Raw genomic sequence first — 23,753 nt, 5'->3', positions numbered from 1 at the left:
AGCCAAAGCAAAACAAGCTTAAGGTCATAAGCATTCATGGAGCCATTGCTGCAAAGTCACTTCAAGGGCTAATGTAGGTTCATTCTTGGATCAAAACAAAACAACATGCACGCACATTGAAACGGAATCTAGTTGGTATTTTGTAAACAATCCCAGTGGGACTATATTTAACAGCACACATACAAAATTGGAATTGTTATTTACAATGTTACTATTCATACCTGCAAGGACAAATGATTGATAACAGCACCTTCTGTAGAAATAACTGAAAAACAAAGCAGCCATGCTGCTTTGAGTAAATATCCATTACAACTTCTTCCCATTACAATCATGAATGAGTGTATAAACTTGAAAACATTTTACACCATGCATCAATTTCGATTTTAATATATCGTTGTTTTAATAAATGGGAATCAATTAAAAAAGACTTATACACATAAAAACAATCAGTGCTGTGGAACATTGTATTTTATACATTCTCACCTAATGCTACTTCATGTATTTTTACATCTAATGGATCATGCATTGCAAAATGTAGTCAAAAATGCAAAATAACGTGAATCATATTGAATACTATGCACATTTTGCCTCTAAATCACATACAAATCTGGATTTATAAAGTAGTTTATCCGTCCATTATCTGCACCGCTTATCCTCAGTAGGGTTGCGGGGGTGCCGGAGCCTATCCCAGCTATCTTCGGCCAGTGGGCAGGGGACACCCTAAACTGGTTGCCAGCCAGTCGCAGGGCACACAGAGACAGACACTCACTCGCTCATTCACACCTCAGGACAATTTGGACCAGCCAACTAACCTGACATGTATGGGTTTTTTTTCTTTCGGAAACGAGGGAGGAAACCGGTGTACCCGGAGGAAACCCACGCAAGCACAGAGAGAACATGCAAACTCCGCACAGGTGTCGATCCCAAAACATCAGAACTGTGCCGCTGATGCGCTAACCACTCATCCGCCGTGCCGCCTCATTCAAATATATACTGACAAAAATCAGACATCACTTTATAAAAAGCTTTGTTACAAAAAAAGTGCCTATGGCCGGATTACATTCTTTCCCCTTCGATTAATGTGACTTCTGTTTTGAAATTAAGAGAGTAGCGCTTTATTGTGATGCTACTCCTTTAAAAGACGCGGGCTTGCGCTCCGCTCCAACACAGGAAACACGGGGGAGGAGAAAACAAGCTGTCACGACCAGAACAGAATCAGGACCCAGATTCGTAATGTTAACCACAAGTTTATTGAGAAAAGAAGGGCCGAGCCCGCGAACCGCTGCGCGCTGGACGCGGGAAGCAAGCCGCTCAGATCGTGTTCCGAATGCGGAAGTGGATCTTCCGGAGCGGGACATGGCGGTGTCGAGGACGGAAAAAACAGGTCGATAGCTGGGACAGGAGAGCAAAAACGTGGTCGGGATCAAAAACGGGTCGTAAGCTGGCACCGGAGAGCAAACGTGGTCGGGGTCAAAAAAATGGTCGTAGCCGGATACAAACGGGGCAATCAGGAAAGGATAGGTGGAAAAATGGGAGCAACAAGCGGGACGGACGGGAGTCAGAGTCAAACTGCTTGCCTTGTTGAAACTGAGGTTTGCTGACAGACTGACAACAGGCGAGTGAAGGGACTGAGCTTAAATAGGGCGGAGAACCAATCAGGTAACCCGCAGCGGCTGGCGCCAAATGAGCGGGCGCAGGTGAAACTAATCAGTCATCATGACACAAGCAGTTAAAAGTAGTAGTTAAAATCTGATGTACACATTTTTACAGCATTGTAAAACGCTAATCACCGTTTTGTGATGTTTGTTCTCAAGAAACCATATTAAAAAAAAAAAAATCCTCCTCGAGCTTTTTCAATTTGTAAACATTTTTGGAAAAGCGCCAGTGAGCAACTCAGCAGTGCTCAAGAGACGCGTGCGGTTTCCGAGCCTCGGGTTGCTGACCTATGCCATAGTCCAACAGCGACTCCTTAAATGGTAAGTTTTTGTTTTGCTGATTTCTTTTTTTGTCTGGGGAAAAAAAAACACTTAAATGAGAAGTTGAACGTACATACCGTAGTTGAGTATAAATGAACTGGGTGTGTCGGTAAACAAATTGAACGACTTCTGAGAAAAAAATTCTCATCTGTTCAACTGCAAATGACTTCAGGTGTAATGAACATACAAGAGGTGCTTTGGATCCAAACAGATTGCGAAACACTGACTTAATGAATACGTTGTGTCTTAAAATATCACTCACAAGGAAGAGTGATTCATTTTTTTACTCAGACAAGCTCAGTTGGAATCACCAAACATTGTATTCCTTCTTCTTGGATAGAATCTTGTAACTGTAATCCGAAATTTTTCCCAAGGGCTCATGAGGTCCAAGGCCTTTCTTTTGCCATTCTGAGGTCTCAATATCATGCTGGCGGAACAAAGTACTCCCAAACAGAAAAGTGCAAGCATAATTTATCATGTGTGCAAATATTTTTCTCCTTCTCAAGTACACAACCGGAAAAACTTTTTCTTCACACCTTAAACATTGTATTCATCTTGTTTTTTTTTCACAACGTCCATTCGCGCACTCGTCCCCGCGCCCTGTCCACTTTAAACGATTACGGGCAAAGACAGCATAAGACTTGTCCATGAATGGTCTTACTGGTGGCCACATCATAAAGCGGCCCAACCAGCCCAGGCCCACGGCGTCATACATGGCAGCAAACGCTGGGACCCCACGAAAGACCTGTTGATGAGAACACTCCTTAGAAAAAAGCCAGATAAATATAAAAGCTACGATGTCAAAAATGCACTAAATACGACGGTAATTGACCTGATCGTTCTCGTCAATCACATGCATTTCCTCCATGGCTGTCTCGAAGCTCACGCCTTTGTATTTGGCGCCGTCATACCCAGGAAGTGAAATATCCACAAAGTCCACTTTTTTGGGCCTGTTTCGCTGCAAAAACTGAAGGAAACGGATCTCCGCCATGCATATAGGACATAGTCCATCATACAGGATCTGAAACAAAGAAAAAAGACAGCTCTAAGAAGAAAGATTTTAGTAGTGATCCGAAAAAGTGATGTCATTTCACAGTTCACAGATCCCTTTGGTAATGTGGCGCATAGCGGTAACGGCATAAAGACGCTGCTGTACTTACGAACGAGATTGGTTCCGGACGATTGTTCGTAAGTTGAATTTGTCTGTAAGTTGCTTCAGTGCTATATTTTGCATGTTTAGGGCTTATACATGTATGTTTAAGGTTTGTTTAAGTGACCTGCAATGTTTTGGACTAAAAAAAATAATAAACATATCATAAAATAACATGCCCTATAAAGATAAATACAGTTAAGTTTAACTTACTTTTGGAAGATGAGCTTCAAGAGTTAGGCGACTTCCTCCTCCGTGGTAAAAAGTGGCCAAAATAAAAAGCGATCCAACCATTTTCTCAACCACATCAAGCTTTCTTATTCCACTTTTATTTCAAAAGAAACGGCTGGGTTCTTTTTTACACTTCACACCAACCATATTGAATGGATGCACGAGATATTAAACAATGAAAATGTCAAAGTTCTTAGCGCGCAGGAGATACAATATAGAATTTTTACACACATACTTGGAAGAGGAAGTGGACTTTTTTTCTTCCGGGTGGATGCTGGGTGACCTCTCACAGCGCCACACGCCGGTAGCGGCGGAAAGAAGCACTACAGTAATGTTCTGTACTCGGAAAAAAGGTGCACACAATACAAAATCCAACCTACAGCAATGTCCGGATATTTTTCGACATCCCGAAAAAATGTTCCTATCTACCGTTTTGCATAAGTCGAATGGTCGTAAGTACGGAACTGCTGTATTATAAGGCTGATTAAGTCGATATTAAGCCCAACACCAAGCCACAGCCATTTTTTTCCCTATCCTGCCTTCCGTCTCTGACACCACCCACCCCTCGTCCTCTGATTAGATAAGCAACCGGGAGCGGAGCCTCTAAAGCAGAAAGTCCTCACTCTAAACTGTCCGCATTCATAGACTGGAATGAAAGTTAGGGCTGTCGCGGATGTTTTTTATATTTGCAAATACTTTTCACATTTGCAATTAGTGTATTTTTTCTCTCCACCCCCGTTGTGACTACCCTTAACAGAAATGTCGAATAAATTTCGTCAACGGGCAGCAACGCAGACACAGAAGCAGCCAACATTGGTGTAATGGCTAGTTCCAACTCTCCTTCAAGTGAACGCAAACTTGATTTTCCTATGCTTCTCAGCCCTGCGCTTCTGGAAAAGCAAGTTTTGCGATCATAATGTTTTCTGTAAGAAATATTGACATGCGTGATTAAACCTAAAAAGGGATTGTTGTCTATATAATGAGTTTACGAAGACATCTACGCGAAAGTCACTAACACTGGAGGCCATCGAATGTAGCTCAACGCTATACTATTCACGACAAGGGGCGATTTTAGGTTCAGAGCACAGGGGGTGCTAAGCACCTAGAGCGTCCTATTGCTCTCCCTTTCCATCAAGAACTACATACAGTCAGTCATTAAACATATTATTTAGTCATTTGAATAGGTATTAAACGATAAAATGATAAACAATCAACCTCCATGTTTATAAAAAAGCTGTTTTATTACCAAGAAGATAAGAATTCAGTATCATACAAATCAGTATCAATTATTAAAGCATGAGCAGCATGGGTGCAGAGGTGCTGAACTTGTTTGGGTGTCTGGGCATTTGGGCTGGCCATGGTCAACATTTTTTGTGTGTGTTTTTTGCTACTTTTTCCCTTTTTTATTTTCTTTGTTTTTGTGTATGTGTTTCTCTTGCTGTCGATCACTTCTCTCAAGGGATATGAAAAAGGTAGATAGATAGATTGAATTTATTGTGAACATGTTTAGTGCGCTATTAATGTTTTATTTGATATTATAACCAATATTCTTCGTTTCCTTTTGCATGATTAACATTTTTTATGCAAATGTTCAAGCTTTTACAGAAAATGTATATCAGCACCAAAAATCAGTCATCGGTCTTCTCTTAATGTTAATCGTGTCGGCCCTGAAAAACCTTGTCCTTAATTCTTACCGAGGCGAGTCAGAGCTTGCCTCGTTTAACTTTAAAAGTAAAAGCGTCACCAATCGACCGCCATGATAGGCAAGGTCTGATTTGCAAACTTTGAAAGTAGTCTTTTTATTAGCCATAGCCAGGCTAAAATGCTTGCAAACTTAAGACGTTTTGGAAGGCGTAGTTGATGTTGACTCCGCCATTTCTGTATGTTACCGCTTGAGACCAAGACTGTTGGCTATTTCACGTGCGCAATTCTCAGCAGATATTATATTTGTGTAGCGATGTCTCTCTGTTGGAAAAACATGTGTGGCGACAGGTTGACAAATTCATAGTCGACTACTTTAATTATCAATTTTTGTCAACAACATCAACTAGTCATTGCAGTTTTAATTTTTGGTTATGATAACTCAAAATGGTCAAAAAGCTGACCAAATTTTCTTCTCCAGGCCTCTCTGCATACTTTCACCAACCTCTCTGGGCTTCTGAAAGTCCTACACTAGTTCCTTTGTGTGCATCACCCCATCAACTTCCACAATGGGTTCCAAGTCTGCTGCAGAGGGGCGACTGGCAGACTGGGCAACCCTTTCTGGTGGGGTTTAGTACCTGCCAATGATTCGGGTATGCTGAAACAGGCTCGACTACCTTTACCAAACACCCTATAAAGCAGTCATAAATGTTCTTGCTGGTGAAGGGGGGATGCAGTGTAAACACCAGTATTTCTTAAATTAAATGAAAACTAGATGCAAGTTCAGAGAGGTATTGGCTTTAGGGGGAACGTTGTTCCTCAGTCTGTTAGCCTGTGAGTTTTCCAGACTGGTTATTAGTCATAGGCGGCACTTTTGTATGTGCCCGAGCCCAATAATAGTCAATGCAATTTGCTCCAACAGTTTGGAAGTATGACACCCCCAGGTGCAGATGTCGCATCACTGACATTTAAAACTAGAGCCAAATATATCTGGTGTCCACTATGCTCGGCTGACCAAGTTGGGACTTCACTTTGCGAGGACAATCTGTTTCTAAAACTTGAACCAGCCAGGAGGATCTCGATCTAGGATTTTTAAGGTAATATTCATGTGATATTAATGTAATAAGTATTTGGTTATTATCATCCTGTGAGTTCAATCAGATGTTATAAGCTTTTCTTTGCCAATCTTTGAGAGACAATTGCAGTATTTCTTCAGCAAGTGCAAACTGAAAAAAAAGTTGTATGCTGTTTTACTAGGCTTAATGTAAACGTGATTTCTATCCACAGTTACGTATTGACAGACCTGAGCTAACCACTGTTATACTGGGTTTATTTAATCTAAGTGAAACCAGTAGTCTGAACTCACCTTGACACTGGGCTGTGAAGTCAAATTTTGATGCTGATGTCTACAGACTAGGACCCGTGGTGTTCTGATCATCGACACTACGCTCGAGGGCTTTTTGGTAAAAGCCAACAAGGGGTGTAGCCTAAATACGTTTAACATTTTAAGCCAAAACAGGATTTTGTTGGCTTGCTAAGCTATCTTTGAAAGCCAGTATGTAACGATAACACGAAAGGGCTCATTTAACGTTTCATAACAAGAGCCGGCGAGGCGTGGTTAAACTATCTGCACTTCCGGGTTTAAAGCGTGTTATTGGTTACCGCCCTACTTGAGTTTGCCCGGTCTTCTGATACGTTAAAGTAACCGCCATGTTGTAAGAGTCATGAATGTTACAAGCTAACGAGCGAGGTTTTAAAAAAAAACAGAAAACATAAACAAAAAACAAAATCTACACGTTAATGTATGAAACTGATTAACATCTAACACTACTGGATCACTTTTACAATCTATATATTTTACCGTGTGTATTACGTCTTAGGAGTAAATAAAAAACTGCATTCAATAAAGGAAAAAACAATAACAACATTGCTCTGAATAATAAGTAAACATACATGGAATACTATATATGCGTATTATTATTATTTATTTAAAATATTTGTGTGTGCATTAAATTGTATTTATTTTGCATCACATTAGGCTCACCTAAAATTATTGTTTTCAATGGTCTATTGAGTTTGTTCAACCCTACTTTCATTAATTATCTTGGAAAATAACAAAGTAACAACATAGCAATAACATGATAAGTTGCTTATCGAACTGGGTGCCCTTTGCGCTAATATCACAAACTGTCCCTTTAATGCTTACACTACCACAGCATTTTATGAATACAACAACAATATGATTGGCCCATTGGGCTGGACCAACTGACAAAATTGGTTTGTTAAAATAGTGTAGTAATCCATCCATCGTCCACAATGAGTGAATTTGAGCTGCGGATCGCCACCAACAACGTCCGGAATTGGAGTATTGTTTTTGTCATCACGGAGTCTTGGCTTTCCCGACGCCGCATTACATCACCGGCTCGAACGAGACGAAGACTCCGGTAAAAACGGGTTGGAGACTACGCGCTACAATAACAGCCGAACCATTGACACACACTGCTCACTCGATATGGAGTTTCTAGCAGTATCATGAAGACCCTTCTATGTACCGGGAGAGTTAACTGTGGTCTTTGTGTTTGCTGTTTACTTTCTTCCGCTAACCGTTTCACCGGATGCTAACATTAGCATAGCGCTAAATCTCCTGCCCGCTGCTATCAATAAACAGCAGCGTGCACACCCCAACGGAGCTTTATCGTCGACAGCGACTTTAATCGGGCATGTTTATGGACTGTACTCCCAAAACCATTCAATTGTGGACTGAGCAATTCGGAAAAACACTGGACTATGTGTAATGTGTAATGTAAGATCAAACATCAAACATTCCGGTTGTATCCAGCAACTCTGTTTGACCCTCACCCCCCTCATGTTTTGTGAGAGAAAGGGTAAGTAAAGATGGATAGATAGATAGATAGATACTTTATTCCACAGCACCGGTGCCCCGAATGGAGAACGCTCTCGAACCAGCAGAACACTTCTTTGCTCTCGGGATCACCAGAAGACCGGCACTCTCAGATCGTAGGCTTCGGACCGGGACATAGGGGCAGATCAGATCTGAGAGATAAGAGGGAGCAAGTCCATGTATGATTTTGTACAATACTAAGAGAACTTTGAAGTCACATCTTTGGCTAACTGGGAGCCAGTGCAAGTTAGCCAAAATCGGTGTTATGTGATCGTACTTTTTTGTCCTAGTTAAAAGCCTCGCTGCGGCATTTTGTACTAGCTGAAGAGACTTGATTCTGGACTTCGGGAGACCGGAGAGTAGTGCATTAAGCTGCTGGAACTACACCTGAGGAGAGTGATATGTTTATAATATTTAGAACTGAAGGTCCAAGGACGCCAAAAAGACTTTTAATAAGTGAACCTGGGAGCGGGTCGAACTGGCAAGTTGTCGGTTTGGCCGCATTTACCACCTGTTTGAGATCATCAAGTGACAGTTCACTAAAACCGGCCATTTTCCCAAGGCAGCCACCCTGTCGTGCATCTGTAAATTTCAGTCCTTTAATATGTGTGGTATTAATAATTTCTTTAGCAATTTCTTCCTGTATGCATTGAATCTTCTTAGTAAAGAAGACCATTAAGTCCTGAGCAGAGTGTGTCGAACTATCTGCGATAGTCTGTTGCCTTGTAAGCGATGCTACAGTGTCAAAAAGGGCTTTGGGGTTGTTCTTTTGAGACGCAATCACCTTCGAAAGGTAGGCCGATTTTGCAGAGGCAAGGGCCGCTTTATACTTTAACAAGCTGTCACACCAGGTTTGATGGAAAACCTCAAGCTTGGTAGCGCGCCATTTTCTTTCCAATTTCCTGCATTCTTGTATAAGGGTTCTAGTTTCATCAGTAAACCAAGGCGTGCGTCTTTTAGGACGTGATTTTAGTTTTATGGGCGCTATTGAATCCAGCACACTAGTCAGGGTGGTATTGAACTCATTCATGAGTGAGTCAATCGAGAAGAACGGAAGCAAGTCGGGTAGCCGGGATGGGAGAACGGAGCGTGGTCGGAGATAGGAATAATTGAATACATTTTGCAATGTAACTTAACAGCGAATAGTAAACTGTGATACTGCGAGGGATTCAAGAAACGTAACCCCTCCTTTTTCATGTGTGCTGTGTTCAAAAAGGACTCGTAATTGGTCAAAATCCGCCAAGTACAAACCTTTACTTACTTTCGGTGCAGCGGGTGTTGATGGCCACTGGATGTGCACACGGCCCTTCCAGCAGACCTCCCCAAATCAGCAGAGCCATTAATATTATAAAAGACAATTCCCAACCAGGCCTTTTGTTAGGCGTCAGGTCCCAAGAAACTAGGAGAAACAGGCTCAGAAACAGCTTCTTTACCAGGGCCATCACAAACCTAAACATATGCACAAAACTTTGAAAACATAGCTAACGGCCTATTTGTTTTTTCTTTCTTTTTGCTGTTGCTAAATGAAACTGTGAAAAAAAATATAAACTAAGGCAGGAAACTGAATATATATACCTTGCGAATCATATTGGGTTTAAAAATTGCTGCTGCAAAATGTTACTGCCCAAATCTTCATTGCACTACTGTTGCAGTGCACTATTCTTTTTCATTGCATTATTATTAAAGTAGAGGCCAGTTTTTCTAAGCACTACATTGTATTATATATTTTTTTTTGCCTTTCGATCTCCATGGTCTTTTATCTCTTCAAAGTCTTCATGACATGTTTTACCCTGGAGTACCATGTCTAATCTTGTTGCATACAATGTTTCACAACGTTGATACTAATGACAATGAAGACTATTATTTTCTATTCTAAAGCGTCCGTCGGGGCCCCGTGTTGACGTGGCATACTCGCACCATCCCGTGGAGCGGTTTTATCCCAGCGGGTTGCCTTGCTTGGCGCCTAGTAACTGGGTTGGAACTGGTGCGGACTAGTGTAATCAGACTTTTTAATCAAGATAAAACATTGTATGCGCCCACGGTGGATGTTGACACAGTGGGATTTCTTCCTAGTGCTATGAATATCAAAGTGAACAAATGCAATGAAGCGTGGGTAAACAGCGAGAGTAACTGACTGTTAGCCAATCACAATGCTGAACACAATGCATGATGAAGATCAGAGAAGTAGCAAAAACATGATTAGTAAACTGCGATACAGGAAAGGGTCAATGTCGTAGCAAAACTTGGTCACCTCACTCTCACTTTGTCATATGAGCGAGGGGATGGGAGAGCCTATGATTAGTTGCATGGCACAGAGTGTGTACTGGATGTTGTGATGGCACGGGCATCTGAATTTTACTGAGTACTGTCCATTGAGTTTTGTTTTGAAAATGTTTTGTCACACACCTGAATATACAGTATGTCAATGCCAATTTAATTAATATTGACTGCTTTGCAAGTTGATTAAGATTGACAGCCGCAAACAAGAGTTAATCATGGCACTATTTGTTACTTTTCTGTACTAGACAATTCCCTTATTTTAAATAGAGGAAATGGATTTGAATGAGTTCATTCTCAAGGGTGTTTAAGCCCGCAACTGAAAATCCATTGCATCTTGTTGGTGGGTTGGTTGCGCCGCAGGTGTTTAAGGTTTAAAAATGATCTCAGGCTTCCCTGCCTGCATGATGTTTACATGCTCTTCAAGTGGTGTTTTTTTACCACTATATTCTCTCACATACACCACTAGACTCTCTCACACACACTTCAATCCTGAGAGCAACTCCAGTTCGACATTGAACTGTACAACATCAGTGTCTGAAACTCATGGCAAAAGTTACCGGACATCAGGGCAGACAACTCTGAAAAGTTGCCTGCCCAGCCATAAAGTTGCCAGCCCCATTTTTCACAACTTGAAACACAATAAGACGACTAATCGCAAATAAACCCTATTGCTGCAAAGTATTAAGGAATGATAATCAGAATATATAGCAGAACAACACTTTAAAATTAAGTTCATTATAAATCTACTTATATCATTCATTGCATGTATATGACATCGCTGTTTTCCATCTGCCATCAGTATATACCTGTATTTTCTCATCTTCATTTATGCAATGTTTTCGTTGCTTTTAATGTACATTTACGTTTTGTAGCGTCATAAATTTTGTTATCTTCTTTTGAATATTTCTTCTGGGGCTGAGGTTTTGGCTTGATTCCTAACCACTTATCCATTTTTCTTGGTTTCTCTGTGCCTCTACTTTGGAAAACGATATGCAAATGCACGACCTTATAACGCTCGGGAAAGTCCGGAAGCACAAAGTTATTCGATGCGGGCTTCTGATCGGCTGCCGAGTATGCAAATTGCTAAATGAACCAAAATTCAGAAATTGTCAAAATGAACGAATATTTCAAAATCGGAACAATACAAACGTTTGTTCGGAAAAAAAAAAAAAAACTTTTTTTTCTCTTTTTTCTTGTAGATGTATTGTAAGTTGTTTGCCCGTCCTAAAAGATGCACGCCCCGGGCGTCCGGGCAAGCATTATTTCAGACACTGGTTTTACAACATTCCTCTCATTCCAAAATCGTGTATAGTAGTAAATGAAGACTCTAAGTTGTCTTTATAGTTATATATCTGTTTGAGCGTTTATCATTTTAGTGCATCGTAATTATTTGTCAACTCTTGCAGGGAAACACAATCTCACAATCAAAATCACTGGGATAAGCATACTCACCAAGACTCCTGTTTTATGCGTTGGACAACTGCTTTATCCCCTTCAAACCGCCTACCCATTTAAAAAAACAAAATGAAAATGTTTTTTTCATTTAAACAACAACAAAAAATCCTGACTGGTGACTAATAGTTTAGTCTAGGGCTACTTTATTCTGAAGCGAGGCTTTAAAGTATAATAGCGTGAATAAACCGCTCTAGCGATCATATTACATTTAAGTTTTGGTAAAAGTTTGTCGCTTTTGGTTTTAAACAAACACATGTTGTTTGTTTGTTCTTTTTAATATTCTGGAGAGGAATTGTGTTTCGTGCGTAAAAATAAAATGTTTGAACAAATCTACTTCTAATGCCAAAAGGTAGGCATGTATGAATCAGCTCCAGCTCACCTGCAACCTAAATGCATAGCGAGCTGTTAGGATCAAACAGTAACCTAAAGTTCCTCAGTGTACACAATCTATACTTCCACCAATATATTTGCTGGTTTTGAATTAGACTGTTTAATTTGTAGTGTACTGTGTCACAATTAAATACAGTACATGGTGCTCATGTGATAACCACAGTACCTCAACAAAGGTGAAAATGTTTCACACAATAAGTTCTGTTTTGACAGCTGAGGCAGGAAGCTGAGGGACCCCGCTAGGATGAGGGAAATAGGACAATAACGTGAATGTCCTGCCCATGGAGAAACAAATGCAAGTTATTTACACATTGTTTCTTTCATCCACCTAATAAGAAGAAAAATGAACCACCCTCCCCTGGGGTCACTTTAAAACTAGAAAATAGGTAGTCATTGTGAAATGACAAACAATTTTGTATGTTATGTTTGAAAGTGAGATTGTTGTATAGGAAGTCATCCTGTTCGTGTTTGGGATTTCATTTACTGTTTGCCACATTGAACAACTTTCAAATGCTCTAAATTAACATTTCCAATACTTCTTTATAGCGCAACCAAAAGTCTGGAAAGAAAAGTGCATTAGTTAGGTACAGTGTGTATTATTGAGCGCCTCTTAGTAATTACACAAACTTCATTCATTGAAGAAACAATTTTTGTCACAAAAACAATTGTTATCATTATTTTTATTATTACCAAAAGAAGTGACAATCATAATGTGTTTTCCCCTAAAATAATTTTGCTTTCTCACCAGCAACTTCATATGCCTCATCTCTAAGTTAGCCCAGCAAAGGAAGCAAAAACATGCAGGTAGCAAAAACAAATATATGTTTTTTTTTAAATTTTAGCAATCAAAGATACCTACACTGTCATGATTACTCATTGCACTCACTTGTGCCCGTTGTTTGGCGCCAGCTGCTCCTAGTTGCCTGATTGAGTCCCCTCCAATTTATTCCCAGTACTCCAGTCGCTCCTTGTCAGTCCGTCGGCGAACCTCTGCATATGCAAAGCAAGCACTTTGACTCTGGCTCCCGTCGGCCCCGTTTTCATCCGTATACCACTCGTCTGTTCCTGATTCGCCGTTTATCTCCGGCTAACGACCCGTTATGTCCTTTTGACCATGCTCTGATCTCCCACTCCGGCTAACGACCCGTTTTTGACCACCGACTACGCTCTGATCCCCAGCTCCGGCTATCGACCCGTTTTGCCCATTTAACCACGGTCCGATCTTCCGCCCCGGGAAACCCACTTCCGCATTTCGATCACGCTCTGATTTTGTGAGCACCGGATCGCTGGTGTTTATTTCCTCGATATCCCAATAAACTTTTCAGTGAAACGATACGCGTTTGGGTCTACCATTTGTTCTGGCTCTGAAAAACACATATACAGTACAAAAAATACATGCATACTCAATTTCCATTTTAGTAACAATTGCACAATCGATGGAATCGTCAATTATGGTATCAGTGTCTGCCGATGCTTAACAAGAGATAACTAATGTATACTTATCATATAGCGTTACCAAAAAATAAGGTAGAATAAGTTCAAGAATTTTAATGTTTCCGAGGGAGACTTTCTTGCTTTGCCAGCAAAAAAATTAAAATAGCATTTTTCTTATTTTGTGTGATACAATTCTTTAAATGTTTTATTCATCAATATTACGGTAATAATAAAAATAATTACAGTACTATTTAATAATAATATTGTTATTTATTATAGTAATCATTATTATTAATAATAATTATGGTAATAATAAGAAGAAGAATGATAATAATTATTAAAGTAATATTCATAATGTGTATTCACTTAGAATAATTGATATGGAACATCTGTGAGATACATCTCATCTCATCTCATTAGCCGTACCGCTTATCCTCATTAGGGTCGCGGGGGGGCTGGAGCCCATCCCAGCCATCTCCGGGCAGTGGGCAGGGGACACCCTGAACTGGTTGCCAGCCAATCGCAGGGCACACAGGGACAGACCACTCATTCGCTCATTCACACCTAGGGACAATTTTGGACCGGCCAATTCACCTGAAATGCATGTTTTTGGAACGTGGGAGGAAACCGGAGTGCCTGGAGGAAACCACGCAAGCACGGGGAGAACATACAAACTCCGCACAGGAAGTCTGTGAGATACATGTAACTTTAAAAATGAAAGGCTCGTAGACAAAAACAAATAGAAGCAAAGAATGTTTTTGTTTATTTTGCAACAAAATGATACAGTACATATGTACTTATAGTACAACGCATACATGCATACACAAATGAATAAATACATTTTTATTGTACAAATAAATCCATTTTATACAAGTCAAGTCAAGTCATTTTTATTTGTGTTGCCCTTAATCAGAAAGACTCTCAAAGGTTATTGCACAGACTATTATTTCAGACTATTATTACACCATCCCCTGATCTGAAACCAACATGAATACAACAATATATTAGATGAATTATTTATTTTTAAAATTTATATTTGCCTAATAAATTTACATGAGTAAACTACGTAAAAAACTTAATAGAATCAGATGCAAATTGTATCAATTAAAAACTGTTCGAGCATAGTTCCGTAAGGCTTGGATACAATTCTATTTCAGTAACTGTTGCACAAACTGATCAAAACTGCATTTGCATAGGAGCTAACTTTCCTAATTCATTTTCATCAAAACAGGTCTTTAAACGTCTCACCCGCAGGTTTCATTTAGCCCACCAGCACCACAGTCCAGCAGTGTTGAAGTTCAGACTAACTTGAGCCTTTCGTATCTGCTCTAGTTGGAAAGAAAACGTGTCGAGTTCACAAGCCCAAACTAGATGTTTAGCATTCCCTTCCCACCTTCCTGCCTGGTTACTTGTGTTTATTGTGCGAGCACACGTGATGAGATCAGAAGCCTAATCAGCAAGACCCCCTGAAGGAGCCAGTCACACTCACGCCCAACACTTCACACTTCACAGACCACCCAATGCACTTGTGAGGATTGTGCAGAGGTGTGGTTTGTCTATTGCACTTAGTGTCGCAACCTTTGCCTTGCGTCTATGAACAAGTCTCGAATCTTTGAATGGTTTTGCCGCTGTCCACTTTTCAGCATTTAGATTCAACATGCCGGCAAAGGCAGCAAACAGCCTGGGTTACATTCCACCGGACGGCGGTTGGGGCTGGGTTGTCGTCTTTGCCTCTTTCATCTCCATAGGATTTGCCTACGCCTTTCCCAAGTCACTGACCATCTACTACAAGGAGATTCAGGAATATTTTTCAATTTCCTACAGCCAGATTGCTTGGGTGTCCTCAGTCATGCTTGCATCGATGTATGCAGGAGGTCAGTTGCTATAGGTACACTTTGAATGCAATGAAGTGAGGCCTGCGGAGGAATGTGACTGTTGTTTCTTTCTGCAGGGCCTGTGAGCAGCATTCTTGTAAATCGCTTTGGCAGCAGACCCGTGGTCATGGCTGGAGGGGTCATGGTCTTCTTGGGCATGTTGTTGTCCTCCTTTGGGACATCTATTGTCCACCTCTATCTTTGTATTGGAGTCATTGGAGGTAGTTGAGCCGTGCAGTTTTATTTTTGTAAACAATGTCATTCCATAATGAATGTTTATTTAAAGATCAGGAGGAGTGTCTATGGACCAAAGTCAAGTCATTTTGAAAGTCTAAAACAACATCAGGCTTTCGACCAATGTACTGTTTCTATTGGCTTTCCAAATACATTTGATTTTATTTATTTTTCTATTTTTTACCATATGTGGAAGAATTCAAACTGTGATATCTACATTAATCGTTTACACAAGTCAGGCATAACTTTAAAGGTCACCAAATAAAGTAAGTGAACATTAAAAATGATAATTCAAGTTTTTGGACACAACCACCCATGTTCCAGGCTTTCCACGTTTTCTTAATCTTGAAGCTCTAGACGGCAAATGAGAACAAAATATGTAATCAAAAATGTCACAAACCGCAATCTACATATATATGTATCCATGAAAATAGGAATACTGTAGTAATTAAAACATGAAACGTATTGGAAAGTGGACTGTAGGTTAGCACTTCATTACATGATATTGAAAACTAGGAAAAGAGTAAAAAATTATGAAATATCATAATGTTATTATTTTCATGTAATTATAAGAGGAAAAAATCATCATTTGGATTCTGTGTGTATTATTTTAAATGGACAGTGCATAATATTTGACCACTAGGGGTTGCTGTGTTATGTCATGCAACCAAAAACTCATCCTAAAAAGCACAAGGAAGAATACAAACTATGGAGACTCAAGGTGACCGAACAGCACAATTTTTCCCTTTTTTTTAGTCAGTCTCATACCAAGTATTTGTTTTTTCTTTACTAGTATCAGCAAATAGCGGACAATTAAGTCAGTTCCCTCTTGGTGAGGATCATGGCATGCAAAATAAATCCAAGTTCCACATCTATTAGTATTTTTAAAACGCATGTGTATATGATAAGCTAAATACATGAATTACTATTTCATTCAACAGATTTTTTCATAAATTAAGTTTTTTTATCACTAGAAAGTGCTAAATATTACACGCTGTCCCTTTAAATTTCAAGTCATTTTAGGGACAAGGGGTTGAAACTATACTATTTGCATTGCTGTCAATGACTGCACAAGAGTTTAGAATTTGTCTAAACGATGTGGTATATAAAATCCCTAGTTAAAAATACAAAGGTGTTGTCATCGTACCCATACTCATTACGATCTGTATCTGATTTAAAAGTGAAAAAAAATATTGTCCTCCGTCTTCAACAAAAGAAAACCTTACACTAAACAAAAGAATAAAAGTCCCTGTTTAAACTGAAAATTTGTACAAACATGAAGTCATTTTTGAATAAATCCTTTCACTGTACACCTAGTAAGGACAGAAAAAGAGACAATTAAGGTAAATAAATGTTAGTATGAATAGAAACAAATATTTATTAAGGTAGTTAGCAGACTGGCCTGAATTGAAAGTGTATTGGAACATTTGTGCAACGAAAAAGTGTTGCAATGGCATTAAGAACCAACATGATTCTAAAATAAATTGGGAAATAACATACTACATGTCAACCTCAGCCAATTGTTCTCCTTAAAAATAATTGCAATGCCACTTATCAAGCGATAATAGAACTTACAAACACAGCACCTATTTAATCACAGCAAAACAGACGAATAAAAAAAGATAATGTGTAAACAAGTTTATTTGATTAATTTATTTGATTTTATTGAATTCGGGATGAAAAATTAATGAATGCTTGATTGAGGATACTGTGACAATTTAGCAATATAGAGCGACATCGTCTGCTACAAGTGATTGAGACCACCGCAATTAGAGCTGAAATGGACAAGACGAGGTTAATCTAACAATATTTTGTTTTGTTTTATTAATTTCATTTAACAAAAAAAAAATCCTTTACAATTTGTTTTACAGTGTACACAACTTGAAATGGTCAAAAATACAGGGAAAACATTTAAGTTGACAGATATGAAATAAGATATGCATACCCATTTTTCTACACAGATTAAAATGGGTGCCCCGTTCAATCTCGTTGTTAACAGCCTTGACTATCTTGTTACCAATGACAATAAAGACAATTCCGATTTCCGCAGGTTTCGGCCTCGCCTTCAACCTGCAGCCGGCCCTGACCATCATCGGTACCTACTTCCAAGTCAAGAGACCGCTGGCCAACGGGCTGGCCATGGCAGGAAGTCCGGTGCTCCTCTTCACCCTCGCCCCGCTCAATCAGCTTCTCTTTGATTATTTTGGCTGGAGAGGAAGTTTTCTGATCTTGGGAGGGCTGTTGTTAAACTGCTGTGTGGCCGGTTCCCTAATGAGACCCGTCAACAAAGGAATTCAACAGAAGAGCGAGCCGCTCCCCAAAGAAAACCAAGAACCCCAAAGTGAAAGGCTTGAAAAGGGCTGCTTGCAAAGTTTCATCGATGTGTCGCTCTTCAAACACAGGGGATTCCTCATTTACCTCATCGGTAATGTCGTCATGTTTTTAGGACTGTTTGCGCCCGTGGTTTTCCTAGCACCATATGCCAAACACCTTGGTGTGGATGAGTACTCGGCAGCGTTCCTGTTGTCTATTTTCGCCCTGGTGGACATGTTTGTTCGACCCGCGACGGGTTTGATCGGCAACACCAAATGGATCCGACCTCGGATCCAGTATTTGTTCAGTTTTTCCGTTTGCTACAACGGAGTGTGCCACATTTTGTGCCCGTTGGCGACCGGATATACTGGCCTGGTGGTGTATGCTGTCTTTTTTGGGATGGCCTTTGGGATGGTCTGCTCTCTGCTTTTCGAAGTGTTGATGGATCTGGTGGGAGCTCATCGTTTCTCCAGCGCCGTCGGACTCGTCACCATCATCGAGTGCGGTCCGGTGCTCCTCGGCCCTCCGATGTCAGGTAGGTTTGGAAACAGGAGTAATGTTATAGAACAAAAACAAATGCACACATTTTGATAATAACATTGAAAATAATAGTTCACAAACAAAATAGAAACTAAAAAGATTACTAACTAAAACCCTATGGTCTGTCAAACTAAAACGGGAAAAAAAACTATTTGAGAGGAATATTACCTTCGCTTTAGTATTTAAAAAATAATTTTACTTATTTAATCAGTAAAAAAGGCTTCTGTCCTTTTACCAATGTTGAACAGCTGCATGGCAACTGTGAAAAACTAGCTGTGCGTGTATGGCAAGTGTGCATTTTCAAAAATACACACGGGATTGAGAAATTTAGATTTAATTTATGCACTCCCCCTTTAAGTGGACTCTTTTTGGTTGTTGATTGAGAAAGTAATTCGTGTTACTAATTTAATGCATGTTATTATGGGTTTCATTTCATAGTAAGCAATATTTGTTGTAAAAATATATAAACAGCATTTAATAAGTAACATAGTAGATTAAAAAAAGCTAAAACTTCTACAACTAGACTGAAACTAAACACTATTTTCAAGGTCAAGTCATGTTTATCTGTATAGCCCTTAATCACAAGGAGTCTCAAGGGGATGCAAAAACCACAGATTATTACAGACTACACCACCCCATCATATAAAATCTACATGAGTGCAAGGAAAAACTCAAAAACCTCGGCATGAATAAAATGAAGAATCCTTGAGAAGGGACCATACACGAGGTAATCCCCCTTCCAGCATGATCAGGCTGCAATTGAGGTTGTAAAAATCTATTCTACATAAACAAACCGAATTAGTGGAGGAATAAAGTCTCTCTCTCTCTCTCTCTCTCTCTCTCTCTCTCTCTCTCTCTCTCTCTCTCTCTCTCTCTCTCTCTCTCTCTCTCTCTCTCTCTCTCTCTCTCTCTCTCTCTCTCTCTCTCTCTCTCTCTCTCTCTCTCTCTCTCTCTCTCTCTCTCTCTCTCTCTCTCTCTCTCTCTCTCTCTCTCTCTATCTATCTATCTACCCTGGTCATATCCCTTGAGAGGGTTGACTGACAGCAAGACAACCACATACACAAAAAAAAAAGGGAAAATGTAGGGAAAAAAAATGACCATGGCCAACCCAAATGCCCAAACACCCAAATAAGTTCAGCACCTCAGCACCCAAGTTGTCATGCTTTCGTCCCTCCAGATAAAACGGAACACAGGGTGACACAACACACTCTTCTGTTCAACAGTAGGTCCCGACAGCTTTCACTGCTTTACCCCTGCCGCATCATACAGGTACCCTGCCCATCCCTTAGAATGCATCCAAACATCCCACTATCCTTTAACAACACATCTCCACTCATTCGTATCACCAAAAGGGGCTCTAGATTCCACTAGGAATAAATTCAAAGTGATCAAATAAATACAATAAAAATCGTATGATTGATATCAACACTTATGAAATGTGATTTGTGTGTGTGTCTTTCAGGAGCTCTTGTAGATATGTCAGGGGACTACAAGTACATGTACTATGCATGCGGCGTTATTATGCTGGTGCCCGGCATATTTTTTTTTATCATGCATTACTACAACTATAAGAGACTGGACGAGGAGAGACAGCAGCTTTCTGCAGAGATGAGGACGTCTGGAGAGGATTTGCAGATACCAATGAACCAGGACGGAACACAGAAATGAATTGGACATTTATGATCAGAGCAAGCGTAGAATGTAAGTAGTGAACTTTCACTGCAAGAGACACATTTTGTTTTTGATTGATGTAGAGTATTTGTGGGGATGATGTTTTTCCCTACCAATAATTTAGACCTTTTTTTCTAAAAAAATATCGTTTGCAATTTTTGATTCCACTAATCACCGCTAGATAGCAGCAAACACTAGCATCAAAATTGACCCATTTTGAAATGCTGTATGATTATCTCAAGCAAAAAATGGAATACAATGTCCACTCATGGCTATACTTTAAAATGTATTAATATATAACTTAATTGGGCCTTTAAAGTATGTTTTTTTCTTATTTTGACCTCCCCTTGTTCCAAAAATATAACAGAAATAAGATTTTCATATTTTACTATGAAATCATTCCCAAAATGAATTGGGCAAATAAAGGGGATAAGCTAATAATTTGTAATACTGTACTAAAGATGTAAAAAACAATTAACCTCAGAAATGTACACATTAACAACATAATTTGAAAGAAACTCTAGTTTTCATATGATAGGGCAGGGGTCTCCAATGTCGTGCCTGCGGGCACCAGGTATCCCCCTGTGTGGCCCGGGTGCTGGTTCTGAAAATGTATCAAGGGTCATTCTGATTTTCTAGGAAATTAAATTTTTAACTGGCATCATGTTAAGTGCTTGACTATTTAACCTCTAATAATTAAATACATGTACTTGTGCCTTTTAATAAGTCCCAAAAGAAAACGGCTCAATGTCATCACCACAACATTGATTTTTCGAGGAAACAGGACCCAATTGCGTGACGTTTACCACAAAATTTATTGAGAGAAAGAGGAAGGGCTGCGCCCACGATCCAGTGTTCACTGGACGCGGAACGCAAGTCGCTCTCGGATACGGACTGGGATCCGAACACAGAAGTGGATCTTACATAGCAAGCGATGGCGGTGTCAGGGACGGAAAAACTGGTCGGTAGCTGGGACTGGGAAAGCAAGGCGTGGTCGGGGTCCGAAATGAGTCGTAAGCCAGAACGAGTGAGTAGACGTAGTCGGGGACAAAAAGAGGTCGTAAGACTGGACGGGAGAACAGACGTGGTCAGTAACAAAACAGGTCGTAGCCGGGGACAGACGGGAACAAAAACGGGACAGGTGGGAGTCAGGGTCGAAAAAGTCTTGCCTAGTATACACTGAGGTTCGCAGACGGAATGACAACAGGGGACAGACAGGACTGGGTTCAAATAGTGACAGGGAGCCAATCAGAATTCGCGGCGATTGGCGGGCACAGGTGTATCACATCAGTGATCATGACATATAATTAATACATTTGAATAATTCAACAACTATGTGGTCATTACCACCGGTACCTGGATGTTAAAATATGACAATATCCCATTTTTTAAGTTATTATAGTTGCATGAGGTGAGTTATTTCAAATTTGGCTCCACAAAATTTACTACGTCAGACGAGGTATTAACCTTCCATATGAACTCAGTACAATTAAGGTTATTTTTATGCTCTGAATGTTGGTTGAATTCTGGACTTTGTGCCACAAATTTCTAATAGTGATGCGAATTCCGGTTCTTTTTAGAGGAGCCTCGGCTCGGCTCAGTAAAAAGCTCTTCAGGCTCTTCAGATGTTTTTTGTTGCTTCAATGGATATATTATCAATTATCATGTAACATTATGCGCAAAACGACTTAATAATTAATTTAAAGGAGCTGTACAAAATGTTGAGCTTTTTTACTGTCTGCTGCCATCCCCTGGCTTGTCATTGCAGCCTCTGTCACCTCATTCATGATGCACGTGCAAGTACAGGCATTTTTAGACACGCTCGAATAAATTCTTGTTTTTCATCTTTCTTGGGGTTTGGTCTGGTGTTTGGACTGTACTTAAAGGCCTTTTCTTACGTTCACTATTTTCATGCTACACTAACAAATACAAACAAAAAATGCACAGGGAGGAGCAGGAAATCCCTCTCCACATCTCACTCTTCCTTCCTAAAATGTTCCACCCTAACAGATCAAAACAGATTTTTTTTATACTAAGCAAAGTTAAGGTCAAGCAAGACTGAATCCCTGAAAAACACATAACACAACAAAATACAAATACAAAGTATTTAGTTTTAAGTGCAACAACAAATAGACTGTGAAATAAACTTTACAATTTTACATTCAAAACATGCTAATCATGAAACACAGGAAATCTAAATCGCAATATTTTATGTCTACCAAAATAAATCAGAAAATAAAAAACAAATGTAACTTTTTATATACTTAACAAATTAAAGGTTGACAATAATGAATCCCGTGTTGGCCGATAAAAGGAGAAAAAAAAACGCATCTCGAAGGCATGCTCTTGATTGGTTCGGGAGCCTTCTCGCCGTGACGTTCACCAACAATAAATCTCTTCCTAAGAAAGTGCCGAGTTCACTGAAAGACACAGCACACAACTGAAACATAAATGAGGGACCACTTCATACTGTCTTTCCAGAATATCAGTCGCTGCGGAGTGTAAGTAGCACCAACTTAAAAATGCAGAATTAAGAAAAAATAAACCGGCGTATCTAAGTCAAACCTGGAGTATAAGTTGCACTTAAAAGTACAATAAAGAACAAAAGGCTGAATAAGTGTAAACTAGCGTTACCTAATTGGCATGCCTGGTAATGTCAGTGAGGACGTAACATCCATCCATCATCTGCACCATTTATCCTCAGTAGGATCGCAGAGGTGCTGGAGCCCTCGGGCAATAGGCAGGAGACACCCTGAACTGGTGGCCAGCCAACCACAGGACACTCAGAGATAGACAACCATTCACACGCTCATTACCACCTCGGGACAGTCACCAATTAACCTGCCATGCATTGGAATGTAGGAGGAAACCTGAATGCCAGAGGAAACTCATGCAGACACGGGGAGAAAATGCAAACTCTGCAAAGGAAAGCTGGTAGCTGGATTTGAACCAATGACCCCAGTACTATGCCGGAGACGTACTAACTACTCAGCTGCTGTAAGTATTAATACCAGTGCTAATACCAGCACACTATGTTAAGGCGTTGCACACGAGTATGTGGTATTGGCAAAAAAAAAAAAAAAGTGTTGTATTAGCCTAATAAGTGATATCACACACCCTTAATGTATTGATAACAAGAAAACTAATTCTGGTAATAATCATATTAAATATATTAATAATTCCAATGATCATGATAACTGTTATCATCATTATTTGTTATTATAATTATAAATGCAAATTTACCACAAAAAGGTTGGTAGCTGGATTTGAACCCATGACCTCAGAACCGCTCAACCACCATGCCGCAGGTTATAACAGAGTTATTCAGATAACTATAGCATAAAAAACATGCTTACCAAATTATCACTAAATCCAATGAAATTGTTATCTTCTGTGTCCTCTAAAGGGTTAACAACTTCCCCAACTTGGGTCGCAGCCCCGGCCAAACTATAAAAAAAACTTGGAATTATAGTCCTGAAAATTAGGTCGAGTTTACATTGTCAATAATAAGTTCCCTTTAACTATATTTGAAAGGCATACTCCAAACAGTGTGTAGTTCAAGACATATTAAAGAAGCACTCAAGGACATAAGATTCACATTATTTCAGATGTATGCCTAAACTCCCAATCTTTATCGTATTCCTGCAAGGTTCACATCGATG

General features: G+C 39.8%; 2 protein-coding genes across 3 annotated transcripts; one reads left to right on the top strand and one right to left on the bottom strand.

The window, feature by feature from the left end:
- Nucleotides 1-2,242: 2,242 nt before the first annotated feature.
- LOC148369251 (uncharacterized) lies at nt 2,243-6,616 on the bottom strand. The gene is made up of 3 exons (XM_088331196.1): nt 6,365-6,616; nt 2,809-2,997; nt 2,243-2,721 (listed from the first exon to the last, which is right to left on the bottom strand). The coding sequence occupies exons 1-3, from the start codon at nt 6,500-6,502 to the stop codon at nt 2,527-2,529; spliced, it is 522 nt and encodes a 173-aa protein (XP_088187322.1). The 5' UTR covers nt 6,503-6,616; the 3' UTR covers nt 2,243-2,526.
- Nucleotides 6,017-21,906, top strand: slc16a7 (solute carrier family 16 member 7). 2 transcript variants are annotated; one of them, XM_088331195.1, is made up of 5 exons: nt 6,017-6,095; nt 15,103-15,333; nt 15,411-15,554; nt 17,618-18,415; nt 19,883-21,906. In XM_088331195.1, exons 2-5 carry the CDS (start codon nt 15,117-15,119, stop codon nt 20,086-20,088), a joined length of 1,365 nt encoding a protein of 454 aa, XP_088187321.1. In that variant the 5' UTR covers nt 6,017-6,095; nt 15,103-15,116; the 3' UTR covers nt 20,089-21,906. The 2 variants fall into 2 exon arrangements, with proteins under 2 accessions (XP_088187321.1, XP_088187320.1); XM_088331194.1 differs by lacking the exon at nt 6,017-6,095 and having other exon boundaries at nt 14,964-15,333.
- The last annotated feature ends 1,847 nt before the right edge of the window (nt 21,907-23,753 follow it).

The sequence above is a fragment of the Urocampus carinirostris genome, chromosome 3, assembly GCF_059441175.1.
Source record: "Urocampus carinirostris isolate Australia breed hairy pipefish chromosome 3, RoL_Ucar_1.0, whole genome shotgun sequence".
NCBI lineage: Eukaryota > Metazoa > Chordata > Actinopteri > Syngnathiformes > Syngnathidae > Urocampus > Urocampus carinirostris.
This window is presented reverse-complemented; position numbering and strand designations above follow the sequence as displayed.